This window comes from Plectropomus leopardus, chromosome 24 (genome assembly GCF_026936395.1).
Source record: "Plectropomus leopardus strain MGB_pleo_1.0 chromosome 24, ASM2693639v1, whole genome shotgun sequence".
Lineage (NCBI taxonomy): Eukaryota > Metazoa > Chordata > Actinopteri > Perciformes > Serranidae > Plectropomus > Plectropomus leopardus.
Genome location: NC_142199.1, coordinates 17,501 through 42,464, shown reverse-complemented (window position 1 = coordinate 42,464; position 24,964 = coordinate 17,501). Strand labels below are relative to the sequence as shown.

General features: G+C 40.9%; 1 protein-coding gene across 13 annotated transcripts in view; it reads left to right on the top strand.

Moving 5' to 3' along the window:
* The window catches only part of LOC121963041 (leucine-rich repeat flightless-interacting protein 2-like), a 30,662-nt gene extending 15,744 nt beyond the window's left edge, over nt 1-14,918 (top strand). For 10 of the 13 annotated variants that reach the window (XR_015775829.1, XR_015775828.1, XR_015775825.1 and 7 more), the window contains 7 exons: nt 209-379; nt 696-788; nt 2,084-2,176; nt 2,629-2,721; nt 2,817-2,955; nt 4,087-9,082; nt 9,178-9,276. Coding sequence is in view for 2 of the 13 variants with exons in the window: in XM_088074184.1 (XP_087930310.1) it covers nt 209-379; nt 696-788; nt 2,084-2,176; nt 2,629-2,721; nt 2,817-2,955; nt 9,033-9,082; nt 9,178-9,295; nt 10,843-10,922; nt 11,040-11,144; nt 12,129-12,239 (1,053 nt within the window). In the remaining 11 variants the exon portion in view is untranslated. Of the gene's footprint in view, nt 1-208; nt 380-695; nt 789-2,083; nt 2,177-2,628; nt 2,722-2,816; nt 2,956-4,086; nt 9,083-9,177; nt 9,296-10,842; nt 10,923-11,039; nt 11,145-12,128 lie in introns of those variants that run through there. The other 3 variants (XM_088074184.1, XM_088074183.1, XR_015775827.1) reach the window with 2 other exon arrangements.
* Nucleotides 14,919-24,964: the final 10,046 nt, after the last annotated feature.

Genomic DNA, 24,964 nt, shown 5'->3' with positions numbered 1-24,964 from the left:
TAATACATAAATAATGATTACTATTATAATTATAATAGTAATAATAATAATAATAATAGATATCATAATCATGCAGATATTACTGTTTTCAGGACTCACTGGCAGTGAGATGATAATAACAATAATAATGATAATAATAATAATAATAAAATAGAATAAATGATGATAATTAAAATAATAATAATAATAGTGATCTTGTTGTGTCCAGGACTCTCTGGCGGAGTCAGAGGAAAAGTACCGTAAAGCGATGGTTTCTAACGCTCAGCTGCACAACGAGAAGTCTACTCTGATGTACCAGGTGGAGACTCTGAAGGAGGAGCTGAGCCACATGGAGGAGCTGCTGTGGGAGTCCAGGAGGCACTGTGACGACCGGACCAAGGTCCAAGACCAGGACCCTAAAACCAGAGTCCATCCACACATTTCACAGAAAGCTCTTATGAGAGTGTTAAGTGATAATTTTTCTGTGTTTGTGTGTGTGTGTGTGTGTGTGTGTGTGTGTGTGTTTGTGTGCGTTTGTGTGTGTTTGTGTGTGTGCGTTTGTGTGTGTTTGTGTTTGTGTGTGTGTTTATGTGTTTGTGTGTGTGCGTTTGTGTGTGTTTGTGTGTGTGCGTTTGTGTGTGTGTGTTTGTGTGTGTTTGTGTGTGTGTGTGTTTGTGTTTGTGTGTGTGTGTGTGTGTGTGTGTGTGTGTGTGCAGGAGCTGGAGCGTGAGCGTCAGGCTCACCATGTCCTTCAGTTCCAGTTCAAAGAGATGGAACAAACTCTGAGACAGACCGAAGAGCTGCTGACGGTCAGTCCACCAGGAAACACACACACACACACACACACCGCTCTGTGGCACAAACATCCACTCTGACTCAACCTTTAACTGAGCAGAGTCTGCAGGTCGAAGGTCACTGTGACCTCATCTGTCTCATTTTTGTTAACACAATATCTCAAGATCTTCTTGAGGAAATGTTCAAAAATCGGGCACAAACATCCACTAGATCTCAAGCATTACTCAATTAGATTTTGGTGGTCAAAGGTCAAGTACGCTGTGACGCCATCTGTCATTCTCACAAACACAATATCTCAAGACTGTCTGAAGTAACTTTTTCCTTTTATTTGGCACAAACGATCACTCTGACTCAATGATTATGTGATCAGATTTTGGTGGTCATAGGTCACTGTGACCTTGTCTGCTTGGTTATTGTAAGCACAATACCTAAAGAACACCTCAAAGGAATTTCTTAAAATTTAGCACAAACATCCACTTGGACTCAAGCAATACTTGATTAGATTTTAGTGGTTAACTGTCAAAGTTCAAGGTCACTGTGATCTCATCAGTTTCACTTCCTTTAATACAGACCTACTTATGGGATTTATTTATTTATTTATTTTTTTTTTTACCCTTGTTTGATTTGGCACAAACGTCCACCTTGACACGGCAATTAAGTGGCCAGATTTTGGTGGTCATAGGTCACTGTGACTTTGTCTGCTTGGTTCTCATGAGAAAAATATCTCAACAACACCTTGAGGGAATCTCACTAAATTTGGCGAGCTTTTGAGAGCTTTGTGGTCAAAGGTCAGGTCACTGTGTCGGTCTCATTGTCCCGAACACAACATATCAGATTTTTTTTTTTTTTTTAAATTTTTGCACAAACATCCACTTTTTGTGATTCCATCGGTCTCACTGTCTATAACACAATGTCTCAAGACCTACATTTGGGAGTTTTTTAAAATAATTTGGCACAAACTTTCACTTTGACTAAACTATTAACTGATCAAAAATTTGGCGGTCAAAGGTCACTGTGACCTGGTTCGCCCCATCCTCATGAACGTGTTATTTCTTTAAATACGGCACAAATGTTCCGTATGAATGATCTGGATGAAATCACGAAGAATTTTACTTTTCATGTTTCTCTTCTTTCAGTTAAAGGTTCAGTTCACCCAAAATATGCAGAAACACAGCTGAGCCGTGAATGCAGGTCCTACTAACACTCTGTACCTCCTGCTCCTCCTCCTCCTCCTGCTCCTCTTTTTCTTCCTCTCTCCTCCTCCTGTTCCTCTTTTTCGTCCTCTCTCCTCCTCCTGCTCCTCCTTCAGGAGGTGTCAGAGCTCCGTCTGAAGAGCAGCAGTTACTGTCAGGAGGTGTCTGACCTGCAGGAGGTGCTGCAGTGGAAGGAGAAGAAGATGGCGGTACGACAGCAGACACACCGTTAAAGTTCATTTTTAATTTCTGCTGTTCAGCTGACACTCCGATCTTTTCTCTATTATTATCATTATTGTTATTTTCTCTTTATTCTTCTGTTTGTTTGTTTTGTTTGTTTTTATTTTTATTTTTATTTTATTATTATTATTTTTTTACTTTTATTTATTTATTTTGTTTAACTTTTATTCTTCTGGTTTATTTATTTTGTTTTTATTTATTTATTTTTTAAATTTAGTTTTTATTCTTCTGGTTTTTGTTTGTTTCAAACCTCAGTGTTTTGTTTTGGATGAACTTGAGTTCAGCTTCTGAAACTAAACCTGAACTTCAGTCTGTTTAACTCTGTTTAGTTCATCACATGTTTCCTCTCTTTCTTTACCCTCACTGACTCCTTCTTCACTCCTCTCTCCTCTCGCCTCCTCCTCCTCGCCGCCTCCTTCAGGCGTTAGAGAGGCAGCGGGAAATTTCCGAGATCGTTCGTATCGAGCGCGACCGGCTGCGAGATGACGTGGTGCGACTGCGAGATTTACTGAAGGTATTCAGTAAACGGCGTCTGTGATGTCACCGCAGATGCCCGTGTGATGTCACCAAACGGTGGAGGTTATTGAGCGATGATTTCGTCCTTGACAGAAACACGGAGTGGTTGTCTCTCCGGAGGTCCCCGCCAACGGGGAGACGGGCCCCGACGAGGCTGAGGATGATGTCAGCGCGGAGGCTGCGTCCCGATTGGCTGAGGAGCCGTCGCCTGGAGGCAGAGAGAGCGTGCTCGGTGAGAGCCAATTAAACACCTCAAGACATGATTATTGATCATTTTTAATATGACAGAACAAAAACACTAAAACGGGAAAATAACATCACTTGAATTAAAAAAAAACACTCATCAGATGTCAGAATTATGACTTTAACTAACACCTGTGATTTTTTATTTGACAATGAAGTTTTTTTACTTAAATTTATCTTTTAAAATTGATGATTTCATTCACTTTCTCTGTCAAAATGATTACTCCTTTAACCAAACTTGCATAATTTAACCCATATTTAATTTTAGATTTTTTTTCATTGTAAGTCTTACTTATTAATTCAGAAAATTTTAATTTAAATTTTAAATTACACCTTTTAGTTCACATTTGGACTTTAACTTTAGATAATAACCTTTTAATTCTTAATTACTGTTTTTAAATTTAGATTTTGATTTGAATTGAATATTATTACTTTAGAATTTAGAGTTGACTTTTTAATTTTAAGCTTTTTAATTCTTTACTAAAAACTTTTTAATTCAAGATTTTTCATTTTTTAATTCAAAATTATTACTTTTAAAATTAGATCTGGACTTTCATTTAAGATTATTACTTAATAATTTAGATTTGTCTTTTTAAGGGTTACGATTTTGACATTTTAATTGAGATGATTACTTTAAACAGATTGGAAAATAAGCATACCAGCTCAGACGTCTCATTTGTTAAAATTCTTAAATTGCATGAACTCCTTCTGTTAACAAAAAAATAATTAAAACCAATAAGAACAATTTTTTAAAGACATTTTACAAATGTGTGTCACATTTGAAATAAAATGCATGATGTCAATGTTTGCATGTTTGAACTTTCCTCTTGACAAATGCATGTCGTATCATACTTTTTGTTTGTTACTTGATGAAATATTTCATGACATCAATCAACTAAATGTCTTGTTTAGGTTGGATTTTTTTTTAAATTCAACCTTCAATAACACGTCAGCATTGTCCTGAAGAGTAAAACAGGAATTCTTCTGTGATCAAGACCTTGATTCATCTGTCGTCGAATCGGTTTGAGCTGATTCCCAACATCTTTACTTTGAAATTCTCCTTTTCCGTCTTTAATAATCAACTGCTTGGTCCTTCAGTGTTTTCTTCGTGGTCTTACAGGAAAAGGTCGAGAACGGCATCCAGCAGAGGGCAGCAAACTCCCACAAGAGGACATCTTGGACAACTACAGTCAGATTTATAAATGCTCCCAGCCACTTAACACCATTTCCAGTGGCGACCGAACCAAACCAGATGCTTTAAAGCAAGTGAAGCAGTTTGACCAGGCCAGGAACAATCGCTCAAGGAAACTACCAAGAAACAAAGAAAATAAGAAGAATCCAAGCAAAACATTTCAGATCAGAGAGGAAGAAAAGGCCTTTAAAGGCAGAACCAAACATTACGGTGACTCTGGAGTGAAATCACCTTTGGCTTCATACAAGGATGTCCAGTGTACTGAAATGGAGCACTCCTTTAACGACCAAATCCACGAAATTCAAACTAATCTGGGAAGAAGTCAAGAGTTAGCACATCCAACCAAAAGTCAGGCGAAATATGTGGATTTGCTTCCGCCTGTTCACAGAACTTCAACTGAAAAAGTCCACAAATCAAGACTTGTTCTACCTCGACCTTTAGGAGACATCATCCTGGACAACAGGGCGATGGTGTCGAGCGCAAACGCTGCCGGCAAACTAAACCATCAAGAGAAACAAAAACACGTTCTGATGGGAATTGAGACTCCGTCTTCTGACGGGGATGTTGCTCAAAAGTCTTTGTCTGCTGCTGATCGTATTTTCCAAAATCAAGAGAAAGATGGAAACTCATTTAGGGATGTCAGCTGTTCAGAAAGGGAATTAGTGTCTGATTTCCCAGCTTTGGAAGCTAAAGGTTATAGAATAAATGAGTTCTGTACTCCGACACCAGCAGACAGTTTGCAAGAAAATGAATTTGCTGACAAGTTGGCTGAGATAGATGTCAACAGGTGTGATGGACGAAGTTTCGGGGATGAAGATACAAATGCTGTTACAGATTTGGTGGAAAATGAGATGGTTGCATCGAAGGGTCAGACCCCTCAAAGTCTCATACACCAGCAACAGACAGTTTCAGAGAATTTGGGAAGTTCTCCAAATGAAGACTTACAGAATGAAGGTGATTTAAGTTGCCCTGGTGTATCTGAGGGTCCAAACTCTAAAACCAAACTGAAAACATCTGAACTTGATCCATTTCTACCAGCAAAGGAGGCAGTCAATGTGGAAAAGTCAGGTACACCTGAGAAACTTCAGAACTGGAGGATATATGGAGAGGATCTGGTTAGAGAATCTTTTCAGATTCAAGGAAAGACTCAAGACAATTCGTCTGAACATCCAGAGTATAACAACCAAAGAAAAACACCAAAGTCGTCTACTCCGTTTGGCCTAATAGAGATGTTGAAGGACTGGAGTTGTTTGGAAAGGAAGATTCAAAGCATGCTGAGAGGGTTTGTTGAAAATCAGGGTTTTTCAACAGAAAATGTCCCAGAATCTCTCAATTGGTGGATTTCAGATTTGGAGGAGATGTTAAAGAAGACAGCAGAAAATGCATTGGATCAGCTTGATAAGACTGACCAAATATCAACAGGCCAAATGATGAGGACCAAAATCACTGATGAGCATGAAATACCTTTGAAGGGCCGACCAGGACGACGTAAAGGAACCGAAGATCCTGAACGTGTGGACCGGAGTGCTGCCAGACATTTGACAATTACAGAAGGCGCAGCCTCATCTCTGGAGGTACATTCTCAAACTCATGGTGTCCCTGTGGAGTCAAGGAAAGTTTGTGAGTATGTTCAGGGACCTCCAGTGAGTAATGACCAAGAAGCAATAGAAAAAACCTCTAACACAAGTAAATTTAAGGTTGAAGTCACTGAATTTTCTCCAGAAGAACTGCCTGGGGCGAATTCTGTTGACATCAAGGAAGGAAACCAAAGTCAGAGAGAACCAGCATTGACCAACTTGTCTGATGAATTTGTTTTAGTCGACATTACTGAAGCTGCAAACATGGTGGAGTCTGGGTTAAATCAGGATGTAGTCGACTCATCAGCCAATCAAAAGAAACCCAAACAAATTGGCTCTGTTGAAGATGAAGTCGTCGCAAAAACAAACAACCGAAGAGGGTTTGTTGGTAGAAGTCAAAGCTGCATTGTTCCTGCTGAGGAAGTTGAGACAAGACTAAAAAGGCATCAAGCGTCAAAGGTCAGAAGGCTCATAGAAATCACTGCAGATGAAATCAAGACGATGGCTGTTCCTGAACTGGCGTTGATGACCCTACAAGAAGGAAGAATCGAGGATCAGCATATCGATGAGTCGACAGGATCCAGTACTGAGGATCAGGGGGAGCTGTCAGTGGGAGACATAGACAGCTGCGAGGAGGTCTATCAGGAGGCAGCCCAGCAACCAGCAATGCAGCAACCAGCAACGCAGCAACCAGCAACCAGCAACTCAGCAACGCAGCAAGCAGCAATGGAAGATGTCGTTGAAGATGGTAGAGTCGCTCAGGTGGTAAGCAGAATGAAACACCTGAGCGAAAGGAAAGGATTCAGTTTAGGCAACTCGAAATCCAAAACTGACTGCAAGATTTCATAGATCAACAAGAATGAACTGAAATGTGATCTGTGTTACATCACGTGTACCGTTCTGTTATTTTAGTGATGAAGTTAGTCAAGATCTGTAAATTTAGTTTAACTTTATTAAAGGAATAGTTTAACTTGTATTGAAAACGCAGTTAGTCAGCGAGCATGGCTCTGTGCAGAGGTCACAAAATCCATCCACCAGAACCTCCAAAGCTCACTGATAAACATTCATTCATGTCCACTGTCCGCCGTTCTTGTCCGTAACCGCTTGTCCTCGCAAGGGCCACGGCGGTGCTGGAGCCCATCCCAGCTGTCATTTGGTGAGAGGCGGGGTACACGGACCGGTCGGCAGACTATCGCAGAGCTGACCCATAGAGACAGACAACCTTTCACCTACACCAACGCCTTAAGCGCTTTCCTTCAAATGTGGCACAAATGTCCATTTTGACTCAATGATGAACCGATTAGATCAGGGTGGTCAGAGGTCACTGTGACCTTAAGTCTGTCTCATTTCCGTGAACAAGATGTCTCAAGAATGTCCTCTAAATTTGGACCAGTCGACTTCTTGAACTCAAGCATTACTTGATTAGAATTTGGTTTCAAAGGTCATGTGATCTGCTTTGTCTCCTTCTCACGAATGTGATATCTCAAGAGGTCTTTGAGGGCTTTCCACCACATTTGGCACAAACGTCCACTGATTCTATGTTGGTGGTCAAAGGCGTTACACAGCGTCACATCTCAGGAGCAGAAGGGGAGACATTTGCTCACTAATCTGTAAAAGCATTCATGTTTCAGAATTTGCATCGTCAATGTTTTTTTTCATAAAGCTGTTTGAAATTTAAGTCGACAAAATGACTCATTTAGATTTTTTTCAATGCTGTTTTCCAAGTTGGCTGCAGGCAACCTATAAGTTGTCTGTTTTGGTTGCAGTTAGGCCTCTGTCTTGATGTCTTTTCTTTCATGAAACCAAAAATATTGAATCAAAAAAAAAATTCTCCCAATAAATGATAAATCTCACCTTCGTGTGGTTTGTCGGAGCAGGTTTTTGATTCCTGCTGTGACTGGAGCCCACTTCCCCCGATGGGCTGAAAACATCCACTGCTACGATTATTGGTTAGAAATGCAGAACAAAATTATTAACAGTTTTTATACATATAGACTGATCTACAAGGGTAACATGTTTAGAATTATTTCAAATGTGCACTGAGCAAACATATAACATTTAAATTATTTCACTATAATTTCAGGATTTTTTTGCAGGTTATATTTCATTTTCTGTGTAGTTTATTACAGTATTTTATTGAGTTTTTTTTACTTTACATTTATCAGTGTGTCCACTTCCTTGAGATTTTTTCTCCAGGAAAATCACAACACTAAACAGGGGTAAGAAACTGTGTTCATCACCTCATTTAAGAATAATTTTGTGTATTTCTTTGGTGAATATTTTTTTTTTAATTTTCTGGTTTAATTTTAATTTCTAAGTCTCCACTTCGATTATTTATTGTGATTATGGGAAACAGTTAATGTTCATAATTCAACCAATAATTATTTGGGGAAAATGTCTCTGCTCAAATGTTTGGGCTAACCCTAACCCTTAAATCATGTCCAATAAGTGCCATAATATCTGGAGAATTCATAGTTTTTGCAACAGAAAGCTCAGGCTTCACAAATAGTTAATGAAAACTTACGTACCTAACAAAAAGTTACAAGTTACATAGTTAACATAGTATACAAAAGTTGATGAAAAGTTACTTAACAAAAAGTTACACACTTAAAGAAAAGTTAAGCACTTAAGGAAAAGTTACATTCTCAGTAAAATGTTATGTACTAAACGAAAAGTCATGTACTTCAGGAAAAGATGTGTAGTTCATGAAAAGTTACTTAGAGAAAAATTAAGTACTTTATGAAAAGCTCAGCTTTTGAAATGTTATGCACTTAAGAAAAAGTTGCGTGCTCACCAAAGAGAAAAGTTAAGCACTTTATGAAAAGTTACTAAACGAAAAGTTATGCATTTACCGAAAAGTTACTGAACAAAAAGCTGTATAATTTACAAAAAGTCAATTATTTCAGGAAAAGTTTCATACTCAGCAGAAAGTTACATCGTCCATAAAAAGTTAGACACGTAAAGAAAAGTTCATGTTTCAGGAAAAGTTATGCACTTAAAAAGTGATGTACTTCACGTAAAAAGATGTTCGCTTAACAAAAGTTACGTACTTAATGAAAAGTTGCACATTAAATGAAATTAACACACTTAAAAAGATGTGGACACACCTAAAAAGTTACACATCTAATGAAAAATGATGAACTTAAAAAGATACTTGAACAAAAAAGTGAGCTTTTCAGAAGTGCCTCATTGTTTTACTGAGCTGATGAAGGCCTGAAGGCCTCGTCTTCAGCTGAACGTTGTGACCTGTTGTGATTTTCAGATAATAAAAAGTAATTCTTGGCTGTCGTGTTTCAGAGCTCCGGCTGAAGAAACTGTTTGAAGAGCGAGAGAGTTTACAGGATCAGGTGATGTCTGAGTCTGTTCGACACAAGTAAATGTTGATTTATTTAACCATATTCTGCGGTCAGGGTCATTTGTGAACCATCACTTGCGTGTGCAGGTGAGGCTGTTGCAGTCTCAGCTGGACCAGAGACAGAGGGATGGGACAGACGGAGTCCAGGATCCAGAGGGGGGCGGTCTGGAGAACGGGATGGACACTCATCTTCTGGAACTACAAAGTGAGTGCTCTTCTTCTATGTCTGTGTCTGTCGTAGTTGTCTTCATCCTAATTTCCCTCTTTGTCTTTTTTTATCGTCTCCTCGTCTTCATCGCGGTGTTCTTCTTGGTCGTCGTTGATTTTCTTTTTCTGCCTCCAGACTGGAAAAGCATCATGTTTTCAGCTTGTCTGTACGTACTTACATCCCAGTCTTGTGAACGCCGTATCTCAAGAACACCTGCAGGGAACTTCACAACTTCTGCAAATTTGGCACAAACATCCACGATTGATTTTGGTGCTTAAAGGTCAATCTAACCTAACAAAAACTAATTTGGGCCATAACTCAAGAATTATGTGTTTTGTTCAGTTTCGGTGGTCAGCGGTCACTGTGACCTTGTCCGTCTCATTCGTGTGATCGTAATTTCTCAAGAACACCTTAAAGGAATTTCATCAAATTTGGGACAAACGCCCGCCAACTCAGGACCTGACTTTTTAGTTCAGCTTTCAACTGAACCTTGATTTTTGATTAACTTTTATTCAGTTTTATTTTATTTTATTTAATAGTTGATTAATTAAATTTTTTAATACATTTTAATCTGTTCCAAGGTTTTAATATCCCTCCTGGAGGGAATCTCCTCAAATTTCCCTCTGACCAAACAAAAACTAACTTTAGCTATAACTCATTCGGTTTTAGGGGTCAAAGGTCACTCTGATCTCACCTGTTTCGTTCTTATGAACATGAAACTGTATCTAAAGAATTTCATCAGATTTGGTTGAAGACTAAACTAATCACACTTTGGTGGTCAAAGGTCAATGTGACCTGACTAGGCATGTTTTTGGCTGTAACTCAAGAGGCGTACAACCGTGAGGCGGTCATCGTAGTTCATCGTTCATCTTCGTCTTTTCATCCTCTTCATCTGTCATTCGTTGTTGTCTCATTCGCTTTGTCTGTTTTTTTTCGTGTCTTTTCCTTCATCTCTTCTGTCTTTGTTGATAACTTTTCTTTGTCATCGTATCTTTCTCTTCGTCCTTGTTATCTTCTGTGTCGTTTCCTTTGCCCTCTCCGGCTTCATCCTGACCTTTATCATTGTCTTCTTTGCGTCTTCGTCTTTTCTTTCTGGTGTCATTTCTTAGTCTTTGTATGTTTGTTTTCTTTTTTTCTTTACTTTAATCTTCTTTGTATCCGTTATGAACTTTATCGGCCTAATCTGCAGGCTAATCTTTTTTCTAGTATCGTCGTCTTTTTCTTTGTCATTGTTGTCCTCCGTGCTTTCGTCTTCTTTGTCTTCATCCCAAACTTTTTCCCTTTCGTCTGCTTTTCCCCTTATTACCTCTTTTTTGTCATCTTTTTTCTCTTCATCTTTGCTGATGACTTTGCCGTCTTCCTCGACTTTAACTTGTTGAACATACTCTTTCTTTCTCACCTTATTTTTTCATCCTTTGACCTTTTTAACTGAATGAAAACATAGAAGTCAGCGTTGGTAATATCTGGAACGATGTTAATCTCAGAGCAGCTGCAGCATCTAAAACTCCTCTGTCTTTATTTTGCTGTCAATTTATTTTCTTTAGGAGATGCCAACAGACAAATCAGTGATCTCAAGTTCAAACTGGTGAAGTCTGAACAGGAAGTCACCACGCTGGAACAAAATGTGAGTGTCGACACATTGAATCTTTTGTCTTCAGAGAAAACAGGATCGTCGGCGTATGAAGACACTTTTTATTCAAAACATTAAATCTACTTATTGCTCTTTTTTTATCTCGCTCAGGTGATCCGTCTGGAAGGTCAGGTGACTCGATACAGGTCGGCGTCTGAAAATGCAGAGAAGATTGAAGACGAGTTGAAAGTTGAGAAGAGGAAACTTCAGAGAGAAGTGAGGCCAACATAACCTTTAATTTGACTGTTTATACATTTGTGTATTTTATTATTTTTTATTTTCAATTTCATTTTTTTCTTTTTAGGTACTTTATTTTTTCCATTTTTTGGTATTCCTTAATTGTATTTAACATACTTTTATTATCTCTGTCTTTGAAGGTGTTTCCAGTAAACGTCACAGAAAAACCTTTCAAATAATCAACTAAAAACCCTCAAATCATTGTGACTTGTGGATAAATACAGAGTTCATACAGTCATGAAAAACCTGGAAAAGTCATGGAATTTACAAATAGCAATTTTAGCCCTGAAAACCTTTGTGAGAACTAATTATACCTTGAACATTTTGGAAAAGTCATGGAATTTGGTTTTACAAACCTCGAAGGTATGTTTTCTTTAAAAATCACCAAAAAAATTGTAATTAAAAAAGGCAATATTTCTCTTTGAAATTCACCGTAAGTGTTTCCTTTAAAAATCAAAACATGAACAAACAAAACAAACTTGCCAGAAATTTTCAAAGACAAAAATGTTTAAACAAAAAAACTAAATTTTCTCTTTGAAAATTGCCTTTTTTTTTCTTTAAAAAGTTCCCCCAAAAAATTAAATCACCAAATCTTTTTCTTTAAAAATGTTTTTAAAAAGTTTTATTTAAAAAAAAAAAGAAAACAAAGAGAAAAACACCCAAAAGTTTAAAAAATCCTCAGAAAGGGCCAAAAAAACAAAACAAGATTTCCATTTAGAGAATGTCATTTTTCAAATTTCCCTCAAAGTCAAAGTCGTGGAAAATGTGTGTGAACCTTTTTGTGTGATGAAAATCAGAGCACGTATATCATCTATAATGCGGCACAGAAATTTCCGTTTGTCATTTTGTTGGTTGTGTTTGTCTGAATTTTGTGTCTTTTTCTCATCAACCCAAACACGTTTTTATTTCCGGCTGCATTTGTGCGTGAGGAACCATCTAAAGGTGCGTTTTGGTGTCCTGCAGCTGCGCTCGGCTCTGGACCGGATCGACGAGCTGGAGGTCAGTAACAGCCACCTCTCCAAACGTCTGGAGAAGATGAAGGCCAACCGAAACGCCCTGTTGGCCCAGCAGTGAGGCTCCCGAACCTCCTCCGGGCTGCGCCGCCTCTCCGAGACCATCGGCGATGTTTCTGCTCTGCATGCAACAGCGGGAGGTCAGCAATTTGAAAACAAGCCAAAAACAGACAGATGTGACTCATCAACCAATCAATCAGTCGATCGGTCGATCAACCGATCAATCACGGACAGGTTTGAACTATGTAATGTAGCTCTAAAGATCCCGGTGCCGTGAATGCAGCGAGTTTACCACCATCAGTCTCTCTTTATTTATTCAGAGTCAGCGGGAACTCCACAAATCATTTCTGACTTTTACTGAATCTGAAAAGCTCAGAAATCTTCTCCACAAGGACAGATCCACCCGGGGTTATCAATATTTTTATTGATATCTCCTGATACTGAGCTGATTTATGTCCGTTCTCCAGAAAACAAAAGGTAGATTTCTCCACAAATTTCATTTTCTGAGAAGAGGAAATCACGAGATAACAAAAGCTTGTTTTCTCAAAATAATTAAATAACTAAATGAATAAGAGAAATAATAAATTGGTTATGTTAGGGTTTCAGAATTTGCTTTCTTAAAATCATGAACTTGTTATCTCGATATAAAAGGGCATGCTTTAAAAAGGTAATAAACTGAAATCTTGAGATAACATTTTCTTTCTTAAAATTACAAAATAGTTGACTTGTAGTCTCCAGAAAAGAGCTTGTTTTCAGAAGATAATGACAGATTTTGACTCAGCAAAGGTTGCTCTCTCAACATCACAAAAACTCACACTTGTTTTCTCAAAATAATGAAATGAGAAAATAACAAACTCGTGGTTCTGAGATAACAAAGCTTGCTTTCTAGAAAAATTGAGATAATTAACTTGTCATCTCAAGGTAACCAAGCTCCTTTTTATGACGGAAAAAAAATAACTGAAAGTACAGCCGTTCTGGGCTTCCATTCTGAATCCTCAAAGTCCTCGTTCTGACGGGGTGATGAAGGTCATGTGATGTGATTGATCTGTAAATATCCCTTTCTCTTAACTCTGAAAAAGATTTTTCTTTTTTTTTTTTAAATTTCTCACAATAATTTAGGTAATACAAGTTTGAGTCTTTAGTTCAATTATCTCTAAATCAGGATTAAGTCGAGTCTTACTCGACTATAACTATAACTTCACATGGAGATGATCCTTTAGATGATACGGACTCCACAGATTAGCTGAACTACATGTTACCGTTAATAAAATCACCTCACGAGGTAAAGAAAAGCTCAAGAGATTAACTGAGGATCTGTTGTGGTAAACTCCGCCCACCTGGTGCTCCCAGGTGTGTTCAAACGAACGCGTCATCGACATTCAGCTCCTCCCATCTTTGTGAAGCGTGTGGCACTACCTCTGCTCCGACACTCAGGGGCGCTGAGTCCCCCAAAGACTCGACAGACCGGATCGGTCTGAGACAAACTGGATCATTTTAACTTTATTTTGGTTCAGGGTAGTTTTTGTTGTTTTTTATGTTTTGTTTTGTTTTTGTTTCGGGGCTGGAGTCACCGGCTCGTGTTTGTCTCATTTTGTCTGTTTTTAGTTTTAGGTTTGGTGGAGCTGGATCATGATGATGGTCGGACAAATGTCTAGCTCCGCCGATGTGGTTTTTCAGGTGACGGGAGGGGGCGTGGCCACGTGTCTTCATGTGTATATAACAGGAATCTCTTCATAGCACTCGGGATGTAAAATCACCAGCTTGTAAATGTTTGAATTTTCATGTCTGTAACAAATCATCTCTGAATGAATGAACATTTGAAAAGTTTGGATCCAAAACGACAAACATTTTATATAACTCAAACATCGACGCAGACGGAAGGAGCGAAGGACCGACTGTCAGGACGGTGTTGGTTCACCGACCCAGTCGCCAGAAAAAATGTTGGCATTGTTTGTTTCTGAAAGCCACAGATTAGTTTGTATGTCATTATGTAGCAGACACATTTAAACTTTACGTTTCTCATGAGTCACCAAAAAACACAAAAAAAAAGTGTCTGCAAACTTGCCAATTGTCAGCGGAACCAACCCAGGTTTGGTGGCAAAAAAAAGGGCACCTGGAAACCAGTCCCTAAAACCGTCCACCTTTGGCATCTCTCCTAGGTATCAGCCTTCTCTCCTAGGTGTCAGACATCTGTCCGAGGTGCCGGGTGTCTTTCCTAGGTGTCAGGCGTCTCCTAGGTGTCAGGCATCTCCCCCAGTTGGTGGCCATCTCTCCCAGGTGTCAGCTGTCTCTCCTAGGTGTCAGGCATCTCTCCTATGTGTCAGGTTGCTCTCCTAGGTATTGGGCTTCTCTCCCAGGTGTCAGGTGTCTCTCCTAGGTGTTGGGCGTCTCTTTTAGGTGTTGGGCATCTCTCCTTTGTGTCGGCTGTCCCTCCCATGTATCGGCCATCTCTCCTAGGTGTCATAGCATTTCCTCAGATATTGCGTCCCTTTAAATGTTGATTTAGGTTTGTGGAAATGTGTTTTCTCCTGGCGGCTGGGCGGGTTTGAGCTCGCTGCGTTGGTTCCTGACAGTAGTACAAAGACTTGAGCTCCTGCTGAAGCATCACGTGACTAATTTATGGCAATAAGACTTCGTTTGTGAATGTAGGAGCTGGACGATCAGGGAGTGGCTTATCAATATATCAGCTTTTGTTGATCAGGTGTTACTGGCAAATCTGTATTAAACTCATCTCACAGTCGCTCGTCTCCTTTCTTCTGTTCCATTTTTTCTTTAATTCGGACGGTGAAGGTGTGACACCCCCCACCACCACCACCATTTCTCCATCCATCTGGTGGGCGGGGCTAAGACTTGCCGTGACACCTGCAGCAGGTGAGACCAACACAGAGTGGGTTTATGGGTCTCAGTGTCACCAACATGCGCTACATTTTTTTTAAGGTATTTATTTATATATTTAATTATCGACCCTTCAGCGAATTAAGTAAATTAATTTTGTCAAAACCAGAACGAGGAAATTGGCAACTAAAAAGGAAATGACCCAAAATTTAGCAGGAAACTAGGAGGAAAACCAGTTTGAAAGGGCACAAAGGGGGGCCTGGTGGCTCAGTGGGTAGAGCGGGCGCCCCATGTACAGAGGCTGTGTCCTCACTGCAGCGGCCACAGGCTCGACTCCGGCCTCGGCCCTTTGCTGCATGTCCTCCCCCCTCTCTCCCCCCTCACACCCGTGCTGTCCGATCAGCTAAAGGCCAAAACACCCCAAAAATATCTTTAAAAACCAGAAGGAAACATTAAAAGGACACAGAGACCTGTGCATAAAACTTTATGATGAAATTGTGATATAATGATAATAATAATAATAATAATAATAATAATAATAATAATAATAATAATAATAATAATAATAATAATAATAATAATAAATGTGTTTCCTCTTTAGCTTTTAGTTCATAAACAGTTTTTCCATCTTATACATAAAACACAGCTGCGTATAACTGTAGTATTAAAGTACTTTACTTTACAGTGGTACTACTGTAATATCTAAGTAGTATAACAGTGGTACTTCTGTAGTATTACACTAGTATTTCAGCAGTATTACAGCAGTATTACAGTGGTAATTTAGTATTGCATTAGTACTATAGTTGTTTACAGTAGTAGTGTTGCAGTAGTATGACAGTAAGTGTTAGAGTAGTATTTCTGAAGTATTACAGTAGAGCTGTAGTAGTCGGTGTAGACCCTCTCCTTTAGCAGCAGGAGACTCTGAGGAGGAGATGACCCTCACTGCGCCACTCTGACGGCTTCTGTCTCTGAGAACACCGCTACCTCCCTGACCCTGACCCTAACTCTAACCCTAATTAGGAGCAAATCTAATTTTTGCGAAAGTGTCGTAGAACGACGGGACCAAGACCAAAATGATCGTCTCAGCCCCCAGACCCGCGAAAGACCCCTCCTTCCATAATTCCATATTTTGAAAACATTGAATAAAAAATTCCCTGAGCATAGAGAGCCTTCAAACTTGCACCACTGAATTCGCGATTTTTGCCTCCATCTTTTGATACCACTTTTATGTTGATTGGAGACCATGCAATTTTTTAGTATATCCACCAGGTGGCGCAAGGAAAAATAGATTGAGATTTGGAATTATTCCAATTTCTTATTGATTTCACTCATTTTTTCCATTAATGTGAATGGCTGTTATTTCACCATTTTTAAACGTATTCCAATCATTCCAAGATTAAACATCACCATTTATTCTTCTCTTTAAAATCTTGGTGGCTTACACCTTCTATCTCCCAACTTCCACATTCCACCTTCCAACTTCCAACTTCCAACTTCCACCTTCCAACTTCCAACTTCCAACTTCCAACTTCCATCTTCCAACTTACACCTTCCATCTTCCAACTTACACCTTCCACCTTCCAACTTCCAACTTCCACCTTCCACCTTCCAACTTCCAACTTCCAACTTCCAACTTCCACCTTCCAACTTCCAACTTCCACATTCCACCTTCCAACTTCCAATTTCTTATTGATTTCATTCATTTTTCCATTAATGTGAATAGCTGTGATTTCACCATTTTTAAACGTATTCCAATTATTCCAAGATTAAACGTCACCATTTATTCATCTCTTTAAAATCTTGGTGGGTTACTCCTTCCATCTTCCAACTTCCACCTTCCACCTTCCATCTTCAAACTTCCACATTCCACCTTCCAACTTCCAACTTCCACATTCCACCTTCTATCTTCCAACTTCCATCTTCCAACTTCCACATTCCACCTTCCAGCTTCCACATTCCACCTTCCAACTTCCAACTTCCACATTCCACATTCCACATTCCACATTCCACCTTCCACCTTCCACCTTCCAACTTCCAACTTCCACATTCCAACTTCGAACTTCGACAGTACACCTTCCATCTTCCAACTTCCACATTCCACCGACCACCTTCCAACTTCCACATTCCACATTCCTCATTCCACATTCCACCTTCCACCTTCCACCTTCCAACTTCCACATTCCAACTTCGAACTTCGACAGTACACCTTCCATCTTCCAACTTCCACATTCCACCTACCACCTTCCATCTTCCAACTTCCACATTCCACCTACCACCTTCCAACTTCCACATTCCACATTCCAACTTCGAACTTTGATAGTACACCTTCCATCTTCCATCTTCCACCTTCCATCTTCCAACTTCCACCTTCCATCTTCCACCTTCCACCTTCCATCTTCCATCTTCCACCTTCCATCTTCCACCTTCCATCTTCCATCTTCCATCTTCCATCTTCCAACTTCCATCTTCCATCTTCCAACTTCCAACTTCCACATTCCACATTCCAGCTTCCAGCTTCCAGCGTCCACATTCCACCTTCCAACTTCCAACTTCCACATTCCACATTCCACCTTCCACCTTCCACCTTCCAACTTCCACATTCCAACTTGAACTTCGACCGTACACCTTCCACCTTCCAACTTCCACATTCCACCTTCCACCTTCCAACTTCCAACTTACAACTTCCACATTCCACCTTCCACCTTCCAACTTCCACATTCCACATTCCTCATTCCACATTTCACCTTCCACCTTCCAACTTCCACATTCCAACTTCGAACTTCGACAGTACACCTTCCATCTTCCAACTTCCACATTCCACCTACCACCTTCCATCTTCCAACTTCCACATTCCACCTACCACCTTCCAACTTCCAACTTCCACATTCCAACTTTCTAACTGCGATAGTACACCTTCCATCTTCCATCTTCCAACTTCCACATTCCATCTTCCAACTTCCATCTTCCAACTTCCACATTCCAACTTCGAACTTCGACAGTACACCTTCCATCTTCCAACTTCCACATTCCACCGACCACCTTCCAACTTCCACATTCCACATTCCTCATTCCACATTCCACCTTCCACCTTCCACCTTCCAACTTCCACCTTCCAACTTCGAACTTCGACAGTACACCTTCCATCTTCCAACTTCCACATTCCACCTACCACCTTCCATCTTCCAACTTCCACATTCCACCTACCACCTTCCAACTTCCACATTCCACATTCCAACTTCGAACTTTGATAGTACACCTTCCATCTTCCAACTTCCACATTCCATCTTCCAACTTCCACATTCCATCTTCCACCTTCCATCTTCCATCTTCCAACTTCCACATTCCAACTTCCACATTCCATCTTCCGTCTTCCATCTTCCATCTTTCAATTTCCATCTTCCATCTTCCATCTTCCAACTTCCAACTTCCACATTCCACATTCCACCTTCCAGCTTCCACCTTCCACCTTCCACCTTCCAACTTCCACATTCCACATTCCACCTTCCACCTTCCACCTTCCAACTTCCACATTCCAACTTCGAACTTCGACAGTACACCTTCCATCTTCCAACTTCCACATTCCACCGACCACCTTCCACCTTCCAACTTCCAACTTCCACATTCCACCTTCCACCTTCCAACTTCCACATTCCACATTCCTCATTCCACATTTCACCTTCCACCTTCCAACTTCCACATTCCAACTTCGAACTTCGACAGTACACCTTCCATCTTCCAACTTCCACATTCCACCTACCACCTTCCATCTTCCAACTTCCACATTCCACCTACCACCTTCCAACTTCCAACTTCCACATTCCAACTTCCAACTTCGATAGTACACCTTCCATCTTCCATCTTCCAACTTCCACATTCCATCTTCCAACTTCCATCTTCCAACTTCCACATTCCAACTTCCAACTTCCACATTCCATCTTCCGTCTTCCATCTTCCATCTTCCAACTTCCACATTCCACCTTCCATCTTCCATCTTCCATCTTCCACATTCCATCTTCCATCTTCCAACTTCCAATTTCTTATTGATTTCATTCATTTTTCCATTAATGTGAATAGCTGTGATTTCACCATTTTTAAACGTATTCCAATCAGTCAAAGATTAAACATTACCATTTATTCTTCTCTTTAAAATCTTGGTGGGTTACACCTTCCATCTTCCAACTTTCACATTCCACCTTCCAACTTCCAACTTCCACCTTCCACATTCCAACTTCCACATTCCAACTTCCAACTTCCACCTTCCACCTTCCAACTTCCAACTTCCACATTCCAACTTCGAACTTTGATAGTACACCTTCCACCTTCCATCTTCCAACTTCCACATTTCAACTTCCAACTTCCACCTTCCAACTTCCAACTTCCACATTCCACTTTCTATCTTCCAACTTCCATCTTCCAACTTCTACATTCCAACTTTGAACTTCAACAGTACACCTTCCATCTTCCAACTTCCACATTCCACCTTCCACCTTCCAATTTCCAACTTCCAACTTCCAACTTCCACCTTCCAACTTCGAACTTCGACATTCCACCTTCCACCTTCCAACTTCCACATTCCACCTACCACCTTCCACCTTCCAACTTCCATCTTCCACCTTCCATCTTCCACCTTCCACCTTCCATCTTCCATCTTCCAACTTCCATCTTCCACCTTCCACCTTCCATCTTCCACCTTCCACCTTCCATCTTCCATCTTCCACCTTCCACCTTCCATCTTCCATCTTCCACCTTCCACCTTCCATCTTCCAACTTCCATCTTCCAACTTCCACCTTCCAACTTTGAACTTCAACAGTACACCTTCCATCTTCCAACTTCCACATTCCACCTTCCACCTTCCAATTTCCAACTTCCAACTTCCACATTCCAACTTCGAACTTCGACAGTACACCTTCCGTCTTCCAACTTCCACATTCCACCTACCACCTTCCACCTTCCACCTTCCACATTCCACCTTCCAACTTCCAACTTCAAACTTCCAACTTCCACATTCCACATTCCAACTTCCAATTTCTTATTGATAATTCATTTTTTCCATTAATGTGAATAGCTGTTATTTCACCATTTTTAAACGTATTCCAATCATTCCAAGATTAAACGTCACCATTTATTCATCTCTCTAAAATCTTGGTGGGTTACACCTTCCATCTTCCAACTTCCACATTCCACCTTCCAACTTCCACCTTCCACCTTTCACCTTCCATATTCCACCTTCCAACTTCCAACTTCCAGCTTCTAACTTCCACCTTCTATCTTCCAACTTCCATCTTCCAACTTGCACATTCCAACTTTGAACTTCAACAGTACACCTTCCATCTTCCGACTTCCACATTCCACCTTCCAACTTCCAACTTCCACATTCCACCTTCCAACTTCCAACTTCCAACTTCCACATTCCACATTCCACATTCCACCTTCCAACTTCCACATTCCAACTTCGAACTTCGACAGTACACCTTCCATCTTCCAACTTCCACATTCCACCTTCCAACTTCCACATTCCACCTACCACCTTCCAACTTCCAACTTCCACATTCCACATTCCACCTTCCACCTTCCACCTTCCAACTTCCACATTCCAACTTCGAACTTCGACAGTACACCTTCCATCTTCCAACTTCCACATTCCACCGACCACCTTCCAACTTACAACTTACAACTTCCACATTCCACCTTCCACCTTCCAACTTCCACATTCCACATTCCTCATTCCACATTTCACCTTCCACCTTCCAACTTCCACATTCCAACTTCGAACTTCGACAGTACACCTTCCATCTTCCAACTTCCACATTCCACCTACCACCTTCCATCTTCCAACTTCCACATTCCACCTACCACCTTCCAACTTCCAACTTCCACATTCCAACTTCCAACTTCGATAGTACACCTTCCATCTTCCATCTTCCAACTTCCACATTCCATCTTCCAACTTCCATCTTCCAACTTCCACATTCCAACTTCGAACTTCGACAGTACACCTTCCATCTTCCAACTTCCACATTCCACGACCACCTTCCAACTTCCACATTCCACATTCCTCCTTCCACCTTCCACCTTCCACCTTCCAACTTCCACATTCCAACTTCGAACTTCGACAGTACACCTTCCATCTTCCAACTTCCACATTCCACCTACCACCTTCCATCTTCCAACTTCCACATTCCACCTACCACCTTCCAACTTCCACATTCCACATTCCAACTTCGAACTTTGATAGTACACCTTCCATCTTCCAACTTCCACATTCCATCTTCCAACTTCCACATTCCATCTTCCAACTTCCATCTTCCATCTTCCAACTTCCACATTCCAACTTCCACATTCCATCTTCCGTCTTCCATCTTCCATCTTTCAATTTCCATCTTCCATCTTCCAACTTCCAACTTCCACATTCCACATTCCAGCTTCCAGCTTCCACATTCCACCTTCCAACTTCCAACTTCCACATTCCACATTCCACCTTCCACCTTCCACCTTCCAACTTCCACATTCCAACTTCGAACTTCGACAGTACACCTTCCATCTTCCAACTTCCACATTCCACCGACCACCTTCCAACTTACAACTTACAACTTCCACATTCCACCTTCCACCTTCCAACTTCCACATTCCACATTCCTCATTCCACATTCCACCTTCCACCTTCCAACTTCCACATTCCACCTTCGAACTTCAACAGTCCACCTTCCATCTTCCGACTTCCACATTCCACCTTCCAACTTCCAACTTCCACATTCCACCTTCCAACTTCCAACTTCCAACTTCCACATTCCACATTCCACATTCCACCTTCCAACTTCCACATTCCAACTTCGAACTTCGACAGTACACCTTCCATCTTCCAACTTCCACATTCCACCTTCCAACTTCCACATTCCACCTACCACCTTCCAACTTCCAACTTCCACATTCCACATTCCACCTTCCACCTTCCACCTTCCAACTTCCACATTCCAACTTCGAACTTCGACAGTACACCTTCCATCTTCCAACTTCCACATTCCACCGACCACCTTCCAACTTACAACTTACAACTTCCACATTCCACCTTCCACCTTCCAACTTCCACATTCCACATTCCTCATTCCACATTTCACCTTCCACCTTCCAACTTCCACATTCCAACTTCGAACTTCGACAGTACACCTTCCATCTTCCAACTTCCACATTCCACCTACCACCTTCCATCTTCCAACTTCCACATTCCACCTACCACCTTCCAACTTCCAACTTCCACATTCCAACTTCCAACTTCGATAGTACACCTTCCATCTTCCATCTTCCAACTTCCACATTCCATCTTCCAACTTCCATCTTCCAACTTCCACATTCCAACTTCGAACTTCGACAGTACACCTTCCATCTTCCAACTTCCACATTCCACCGACCACCTTCCAACTTCCACATTCCACCTTCCTCATTCCACATTCCACCTTCCACCTTCCACCTTCCAACTTCCACATTCCAACTTCGAACTTCGACAGTACACCTTCCATCTTCCAACTTCCACATTCCACCTACCACCTTCCATCTTCCAACTTCCACATTCCACCTACCACCTTTCAACTTCCACATTCCACATTACAACTACGAAATTAGACAGTACACCTTCCATCTTCCAACTTCCATCTTCCATCTTCCAACTTCGACATTCCACATTCCATCTTCCATCTTCCAACTTCCACATTCCAACTTCCATCTTCCATCTTCCATCTTCCATCTTCCATCTTTCAATTTCCATCTTCCATCTTCCAACTTCCAACTTCCACATTCCACATTCCAGCTTCCAGCTTCCACATTCCACCTTCCAACTTCCAACTTCCACATTCCACATTCCACCTTCCACCTTCCACCTTCCAACTTCCACATTCCAACTTCGAACTTCGACAGTACACCTTCCATCTTCCAACTTCCACATTCCACCGACCACCTTCCAACTTACAACTTACAACTTCCACATTCCACCTTCCACCTTCCAACTTCCACATTCCACATTCCTCATTCCACATTCCACCTTCCACCTTCCAACTTCCACATTCCAACCCGAACTTGACAGTACACCTTCCATCTTCCAACTTCCACATTCCACCTACCACCTTCCATCTTCCAACTTCCACATTCCACCTACCACCTTCCAACTTCCAACTTCCACATTCCAACTTCCAACTTCGATAGTACACCTTCCATCTTCCATCTTCCAACTTCCACATTCCATCTTCCAACTTCCATCTTCCAACTTCCACATTCCAACTTCCAACTTCCACATTCCATCTTCCGTCTTCCATCTTCCATCTTCCAATTTCCATCTTCCATCTTCCATCTTCCAACTTCCAACTTCCACATTCCACATTCCACATTCCAACTTCCAATTTCTTATTGATTTAATTCATTTTTTCCATTAATGTGAATAGCTGTTATTTCACCATTTTTAAACGTATTCCAATCATTCCAAGATTAAACGTCACCATTTATTCATCTCTTTAAAATCTTGGTGGGTTACACCTTCCATCTTCCAACTTCCACATTCCATCTTCCAACTTCCACCTTCCACCTTCCATCTTCCAACTTCCACATTTCAACTTCCAACTTCCACCTTCCACCTTCCAACTTCCAACTTCCAACTTCCACATTCCAACTTCGAACTTTGATAGTACACCTTCCACCTTCCATCTTCCAACTTCCACATTTCAACTTCCAACTTCCACCTTCCAACTTCCAACTTCCACATTCCACTTTCTATCTTCCAACTTCCATCTTCCAACTTCTACATTCCAACTTTGAACTTCAACAGTACACCTTCCATCTTCCAACTTCCACATTCCACCTTCCACCTTCCAATTTCCAACTTCCAACTTCCAACTTCCACATTCCAACTTCGAACTTCGACAGTACACCTTCCGTCTTCCAACTTCCACATTCCACCTACCACCTTCCACCTTCCAACTTCCAACTTCCACCTTTCAACTTCCAACTTCCACATTCCACCTTCTATCTTCCAACTTCCAACTTCCACCTTCCACCTTCCATCTTCCAACTTCCACATTTCAACTTCCAACTTCCACCTTCCACCTTCCAACTTCCAACTTCCACATTCCACTTTCTATCTTCCAACTTCCATCTTCCAACTTCCACATTCCAACTTTGAACTTCAACAGTACACCTTCCATCTTCCAACTTCCACATTCCACCTTCCACCTTCCAATTTCCAACTTCCAACTTCCACATTCCAACTTCGAACTTCGACAGTACACCTTCCGTCTTCCAACTTCCACATTCCACCTACCACCTTCCACATTCCACCTTCCAACTTCCAACTTCAAACTTCCAACTTCCACATTCCACATTCCAACTTCCAATTTCTTATTGATAATTCATTTTTTCCATTAATGTGAATAGCTGTTATTTCACCATTTTTAAACGTATTCCAATCATTCCAAGATTAAACGTCACCATTTATTCATCTCTCTAAAATCTTGGTGGGTTACACCTTCCATCTTCCAACTTCCACATTCCACCTTCCAACTTCCACCTTCCACCTTTCACCTTCCATATTCCACCTTCCAACTTCCAACTTCCAGCTTCTAACTTCCACCTTCTATCTTCCAACTTCCATCTTCCAACTTGCACATTCCAACTTTGAACTTCAACAGTACACCTTCCATCTTCCGACTTCCACATTCCACCTTCCAACTTCCAACTTCCACATTCCACCTTCCAACTTCCAACTTCCAACTTCCACATTCCACATTCCACCTTCCAACTTCCACATTCCAACTTCGAACTTCGACAGTACACCTTCCATCTTCCAACTTCCACATTCCACCTTCCAACTTCCACATTCCACCTACCACCTTCCAACTTCCAACTTCCACATTCCACATTCCAACTTCGAACTTCGATAGTACACCTTCCATCTTCCAACTTCCACATTC